Source organism: Aegilops tauschii, chromosome 5 (assembly GCF_002575655.3).
Source record: "Aegilops tauschii subsp. strangulata cultivar AL8/78 chromosome 5, Aet v6.0, whole genome shotgun sequence".
NCBI classification, from domain to species: domain Eukaryota; kingdom Viridiplantae; phylum Streptophyta; class Magnoliopsida; order Poales; family Poaceae; genus Aegilops; species Aegilops tauschii.
Window position 1 is genome coordinate 224260389 of NC_053039.3, and position 7239 is coordinate 224267627.

General features: G+C 45.8%; 1 protein-coding gene across 1 annotated transcript; it reads right to left on the bottom strand.

Moving 5' to 3' along the window:
• Positions 1-1298: 1298 nt before the first annotated feature.
• LOC109757710 (transcription factor VIP1) lies at positions 1299-6815 on the bottom strand. Its single transcript, XM_020316537.4, has 4 exons — positions 6178-6815; positions 5105-5237; positions 2046-2130; positions 1299-1849 (listed from the first exon to the last, which is right to left on the bottom strand). The coding sequence occupies exons 1-4, from the start codon at positions 6675-6677 to the stop codon at positions 1569-1571; spliced, it is 999 nt and encodes a 332-aa protein (XP_020172126.1). The 5' UTR covers positions 6678-6815; the 3' UTR covers positions 1299-1568.
• Positions 6816-7239: the final 424 nt, after the last annotated feature.

Sequence of the window (7239 nt, forward strand, 5' to 3'; positions counted from 1 at the left end):
TTTAATGTAGGGAGTTGTATTGAGATTAGACATGGGATGAGTCTTTTTATTTCCAATCCCCTGTTGGGGGCATGATGGGAATTATGTGTAAGAGTTTGAGGAGAAACTGTATTCCCGTGTTTGGTTCGTGGGAATTGACAAGAAAATAGACAAGGGAAATTAACATAAGTTATGATAAAGGGTTAAGATTGACTCACTAAAACAATTCTCTTTCAACTCCCACCCCTTCCCTGTTAATAAAACGGTGGGAGTTGGACTATTCACTTATGAACTCTCAATCCCCCTAACCAAACAATAGATTTGAAGTCTCGTACCCCTTCAATTCTCATTCCCTAGCTCTAATTACCCCCGACCAAACACGCTGTCAGGGTTGTTGAGATATTGTCAAGAAGACATCTGCGATACCTTTGGCAAGTTCTACTCCCTCAATACGGTGCTTTCCAGAAGCTTAATGAGGCGTACATCACCCTGCTCCCAAAGCGTGTTGATGACGACTCCCTCTTCGATTTCTGCCCCATCAGCCTCATCCACCTCCCGTTGTCTCCTGATCCCAAGGTCATGGCGATTGTGTGTGCCTCTAGCTAATCGCAGGTCGGGGATGGCAAAACTTGTCTCTTCTTGTCCAACCACTGGATCCATGGCCGTTGCATCGCGGAGCTGACGTTGCTCATCTTCGCCTTGGTCCCCAGGCAACGCCGCAAGCAGAGGACAGTTTGCAAGGGGCTGCACCTGCGGACTACGGTACTGGGCCCAAGACATCCACAACGCTCTTGGGCCCGTGGCCAGGGTCAATCCATGTATATACTTCAACACATCTATCTTTGATGAACCAACCTATGGTTGAATGGTTAGAGGGACTGTGTTATCCTCAGCCCACAGGGTTCAAATCCTGACTCTCGTATTTATTTTTGGATTTATTTCAGGATTTCCGGCGACGCGCATTCTTATTTCAGGGTTCCCGTCGACGACGAGGCGCCTATGATGACTTTGTAAATCTCAAGATGATACGCCGGCTCAGTCTTTGAGAGGTGCTCATAAGAGTAGGGTGTGCGTGTTTGCGTTCATAAGAGTGAGTGTATGCATGTTCATTGTCTAGTCGACATGGAATTTCTTGCAAATAAAGCCAAGTGTTCGGCAGTTCAGATGATGCGCCCGTGCCAGTTCGCTGGAGCAATTAAATGAAAGAAACCTGACCATTGTTCTATAGACTTCAAAAAGAAGTATGAACAAATTACTTTTGAAACAACCCCGAAGAAGTTCTAGAGATGCCAGTAATGAACTACAAGTGCACAACTCAGTATCTAACAAGTGTATCTCATAACAGTTATGACCTGAAAAGCACATTGTAAGTAAGAGTTCCCAGTATCATCAATTGCTCTCCAGAAACAGACAAAGAAGGGAAAGAGGAGATTATGTCATACAAGAGCATGCTTTCTGATTAATGATAGAAATACAAAGAAAGGCTAGCTACCCTACCAATGATTCATATGCATAGATAGTACATTAGCTATCTGTACAATGCTGAGTTGCAGTTGGTGTATGATTTAATAGGAGGGCCCTAGTGTTCCTCAAATGAAATCCATGGAGTCGTCTAGGGACAGACCACTCAGCGACTGGCCACCATTCGATGGGCTCTGGTGATGGTTTGGATGGTGACGCTGAGCTTGGTGCCCACCTAAGTAAGCCATCTGTTGTTGATGCTGCTGCTGCTGCTGTCGCTGGTGTTGCTGAGAGAAATAGGATGGAATCTGCTGGAGTCCGCCGTTGAATTGACTCCCATTCATGTTTGGAGCTTGCCCTGCAGCTATCTTAAGCCGCTGGACTTCTTCTCGCAGAGCGTCATTTAGAGCTGCATTTGGTACGGAATGGAGCATTTTATTATGTTCATCCCTGAGCTAGAAAAACACAAATACTGAATTTCGCTTTACTAAATAACCAGCCAACATGTCAACAGATTCAGAGATCAGTAGCAGGCAAACTTCATAGAATTTAAATAATGGCTACCGAAAGAACTGAAGAAGTTCTAGCGGAAGATCAGAACATACCATCCCGTAGTTTAGCTTGCTCCTCCATGGACTGCAACCGAAGTTTGAGTTCTCTATTCTCGGTAGTTAAACCAGAAGTATCCCTCTGTGTTTCAAGTAATAGCAATAGATTATATATGAGAATAAGCTATATATGAAAAAAAAAGTTATATCACCAATATTAAAGATCATATCCACACGAAAAAGCAAGAGGATTAAAACTCTACTAGCAATTACGATCGAATATTCTCAGTGGCATACAGAAAGGGGGGTTTGTGCTAGCATGGTCCAAAAAAATTGAACATCCATGCAAAACTGCAAACTCTACTTACATGGAAACTTGACTAAATTTAGTAACACTGACTCAGCAAACATATACTATAATCATCTTTACTTCCGAGGTAATAGTTAACAGAGGTCTTATCAATAATTGTAGATGCCTATGCAAAGCCCCAAAGGCACGTGAATAATATGTAACCAGAAACATAAGGGTTGTGTTTGGTTTGTACCCAAAGGAACACCGCCAAATGTTTGGTAGTGCTCAAAACTTTGGCCTTTGTTTGATGGTTGCTATTTTTTGGCATGTCCGTGGCCCTTTGTTCAATGGAGAGAATGAGAGCTCTACCATTGAGATGGACGACTCCTTTGATGATACCCTCAGGTGTTTTGTGCGACGAATCCAGGAGTCTAAGGTCAAGAACGCTTTAAAAAGGATGAAAGGAGGCAAGGCGACGAGCCCTGGTTGTATCCCCATCGAGGTGTGGAGAGGCCTAGGAGACATAGCAATAGCGATAGTATGGCTAACTAAATTTTTCAACCTCATTTTTCGGGCGAACAAGATGCCAGAAGAATGGAGGCGGAGTATATTAGTACCAATCTTCAAGAACAAGGGGGGTGTTCAAAGTTGTACTCCCTCCGTCTAGGTGTATAAGTCACCTTACGAAAATCAAATAATCCAAAAACACTTAGGCGCGGTGCATTAACTCCCACCTCGTTTCTTGTTTCTTGACATATCAACCAATAAGAGATGTGGGACGTGCATGCTTTCAATGACTTGAGACTACCAAACACGACATGCAGTGGTTAGTTCATTGCATGCAATGCTATTAATTAGCAAATAAACATTAAATTCTCTCGTTTTCCCCTCCGCCTTGGTCGCGGCGCACAACCTAAGATGACTTATGCACCTAGACGGAGGGAGTACTAATTACTGTGGAATGTCATGTGGTGGGCCTTGGAGAAACACAAGTCCCAACAAAGTACATTACCCTCATCAAGGACATGTACGATAATGTTGGGACAAGTGATGACGAGACTTATGACTTTCCGATTAAAATGGACTGTACCAAGGGTCAGCTTTGAGCCCTTATCTTTTTGCTTTGGTGATGGATGAGGTCACAAGGGATATACAAGGAGATATCCCATGGTGCTCTTTGCAGATACTGTGGTGCTAGTAAATGATAGTCGGACGGGGGTTAATAGAAAGTTAGAGCTTTGGAGACAAAATTTGAAATCGAAAGGTTTTAGGCTTAGTAGAACTAAAACTAAGTACATGAGGTGTCGCTCCGGTACTACTAGGCACAAGGAGAAAGGAGGTTAGCCTTGATGGGCAGGTGGTACTTCAGAAGGACACCTTTCAATATTTGGGATCAATGTTAAAGAAGGATGGTGATATCAATGAAGATGTGACCCATCAAATCAAAGTCAGATGGATAAAGTGGAGCCAAGCTTCTGGCGTTCTCTGTGACAAGAGAGTGCCACAAAAGCTAAAAGGTACTCCCTCCGTCCCATAATGTAAAGACATTTTTGCAAACTATGTTAGCTTACAAAAACATCTTATATTATGGGGCGGAGGGAGTAGGTTCTATAGGATTGCGATTCTACCAGCAATGTTGTATGGCGCTAAGTGTTGGCCGACTAAAAGACAACATGTTCAACAGTTAGATGTAGCGGAAATGTGCATGTTGAGATGGATGTGTGGCCACGCAAAAAAGGATCTGGTCCGGAATGAGGATATACGTAGAGTTGGGGTAGCACTGATTGAAGAGAAGCTTGTCCAACATCGTCTGAGATGGTTTGGGCATATACAGCGCAGGCCTCCAGAAATTCCAGTGCATAGCGGACGGTTAAAGTGTGTTGAAATGTCAAGAGAAGTCGGGGTAGACCAAAGCTGACATGGGAGGAGTCCGTAAAGAATGATCTGAAGGACTGGAATATCACCAAACTAGCCATGCATAGGAGTGTGCGGAAGTTAGCTATCCACGTGCCAGAACCATGAGTTGGTTTTGGGATCTTATGGGTTAGCCTACCGACTTGTTTAGGACTAAAGGTTTTATTGTTGTCGTCTGTAGCCCTCCCTCCCTCCCTCACACACACTGACACACACGAAGAGATACATCGCTAGACCTATTTGTCGTAACTTTTCATGCTTTACTACTTACTCTAATTACCATAATGCTTGTCCATTCATCAACAAAACTTTGGCTCTTCTCTGTTTAAAATGAACAATGTATACACGCACCATGGACTAATGTGAAGGGCAATCCAGTTCATATATGTGTTCTGTCCTACTGACTTATATACCTACAGTAAACTGTTCTCAATGTATATCACAATTCTAGCAAAATGTAAATGCTGATGATAAAGCTAGTCCGTGACAAAAATTTAATAAGAAATGTAAATTCTTCACACTGTCACACAATTCAAAAGCTGAACAGTACTATGTGTGTCATTTCCACACTACTCCCAAAACAAAACACAGTTACATATCAACATAAATTAGTTCGTTTCAAGCCTCGGAGCTATCAACAACTTCAGTTGCAGATGACCCAACTAAGCATCTTCAAATTCAATGTAAAGGATTGAATGCAACAACATGCTATAAAGTATATACAGCAAACATACAATCAGCTATCTACTTCAACACAGAACAGAACAAATTATGAGTTAAACTTTGGTTTTTGTATAGGTTACTCTATTAGGATCATGCTACATGTCAAACATCACAATTGACCAATGAACATAGTGGATTACATTAAAAAAAAACTCATCTCACACCCCTTAATAAAATAATCCCATACCTGGAGAAGTGTAAGCTGTGCTGATAGCGTAGTGGCCTCGGTCTGCAGTGTCTGGACCTTCCTCTCTAGCTCACCGGTATACTTGATCTTCCTCTCCTTCGACCTCGCTGCCGACTGCCGGTTTGCCAAAATCCTACATGCACACATACAATTATCCTAAATTAGTACAACCCAAACACACCTAGGAGACAAACCCTAAACCTTGCAACTATCATCCAGATATCTGAGATCTCAAAACTGACAATTATCCTAAATTCGTACAACCCAAACACAACTAGGAGACAAACCCTAGACCTTGCAACTATCATCCAGATATCCAGGATCTCAGAACTGATAGCACACTTTCAGTAGCAGAAATTACTACAAACATTAACATACATGGTCCATTAATAAAAATATAAAATCTTAACGATCTGACGTCAGCTCAGAGGTTTTTTTTTAATGAACGCGCTGTGACACATTCAATTCCTGTGTACAAATCTCAAAGCAAGACATGTGGCAATCACTTTTCACTCTCACGCATCCCTCTGAGCAAACTACGGTATGACGGCACTAAACGGTTCGCTCAGGATGGCAATCTGAGCAAACACATCCGGAATGGCAAATTCTATTTTTTAGAGCATGGGAATTTTCACCATTTCCGTTTGATGTAGCATGGCAATATTCGTCTGCCAGCATGGCAAATCTTGAACTAAGTTGGGAATTTTCGTTGCGTAATGGCAAATCCCTAAAACCGCATGGCAATTACTCTCTTGCAGCATGGCAAATTAATCTTTCGGCTAGCATTGCAATTTTTTTTCTTTACAACATGGCAAATCTTTATACAATAGCATGGCAATATATCTGTTTTACCGGCAATCATCTTTCGCTGGGAGTGATTTTTTTTAGGAAACGCATTCAGGTTGCAGCATTCGCTCGGATGACCTAACGATAGTTCACTCAGGGGACCTCCGTGAGGGACCGTCAGCAGGTCAAAAACATATATACATGGTTCACATGACAAATTGCATCAGTAGATGAGATGACACCACCTTCCGGATCGAGAAAGAACAGCTGAAGATTTATTTCCTCACCTCTTTGCGCGTTTGGGGTCAAGGAGAGCTAGCTCGGCGATCCTCTCGGCCGGCATGGCCTTCTTGGCGTAGTCCAGCCCGCCCGACAGCGCCGACTCGCCTTCGAACGGCGAGTTCACCCCATCCATGGACCCGCTCCTCTTATGGCCACCACAACCCCCGCCTCCTCCCCCCTGCAAGGCGAGGCCCTCGAAGAAGGCGGCGTCAAGGGAGAGGCTCCTGTTGTGGGTCCCGCCCGGTGGACGGGGAGCCGGTGTCTGGGACGAGCTGGCCGCCATCGGCGGGGGAGGAGGCGGGGTCGGGTCGGAGACCGCCGGGGAGTCGTCGGAGAGGGATGGGAAGTCGAGGTCGGAGAAGGAGAAGTCTCCATCGGGGTCGAGGAAGAGGTCGGTGTCGGGGAAGCGCAGAAACGTCTCCGAATGGGCCCGCCGGTGGTGCCCTCGCACACCAGCGCCGCCGGAGGACGGCACCGGAGTGGGCAGCTGGAAGCGCGGGTCCATGGCGGCCAACGGGAGGTCTACGCCGGCGGCGGCGGCAGCACGTGGAGTCGAGCTGGGAGGCGTTGCGCTGTGTGTGTGTGTGTGTATGTTTGAGCTCGGGGGATCGAGTTGGTGGGATACGTGTGAGGAGAAAATGGGGGCAGGCTGCGTGGGTGGTGCCGCGCTCCCCCGCGTGGTCCCGGTGCACCGAGTTCGCGCAGCCTGAACAAATCGCGAGGCTCGATGGACGGTCAAAGTTGTCTGTGGCTGGTGAGGAGAGTCCAGGGAGCTCTAGAGAATCTCCGTCAGGAGCACAAGTGTGGACGCGAGGTGGAAGAGGGTGTCCTGGTGGACCTGGCGTACGGTGCGGCCACCGGGAAGTACAAATCGCTAGGAGCACATCTGACGTTCCTCTTATGCCGCCGTCCGTGGACTCGGTGCAGCCAGAGTCAAGTACCAAGGGCACGGATGTAACTTTGTGCTGGTGGAAGGAATGCCGCGTTGGTCCTATGAGCGAGCGGCGTGCGGCAGCTGGTGCGGACCCGGCAATACTCTCTGCCAGTGAACTTCTCTCTCCGATGGA

Excerpts from the sequence above, each read along its gene's own strand:
- LOC109757710 (XM_020316537.4), bottom strand. The coding sequence starts at position 6,677 with ATGGACCCGCGCTTCCAGCTGCCCACTCCGGTGCCGTCCTCCGGCGGC. Across the intron at positions 2,131-5,104 it reads CACAGCTTACACTTCTCCAG|AGGGATACTTCTGGTTTAAC; the intron begins GTATGGGATTAT and ends CTTGAAACACAG. Across the intron at positions 1,850-2,045 it reads GCAAGCTAAACTACGGGATG|CTCTAAATGACGCTCTGCGA; the intron begins GTATGTTCTGAT and ends TACCAAATGCAG.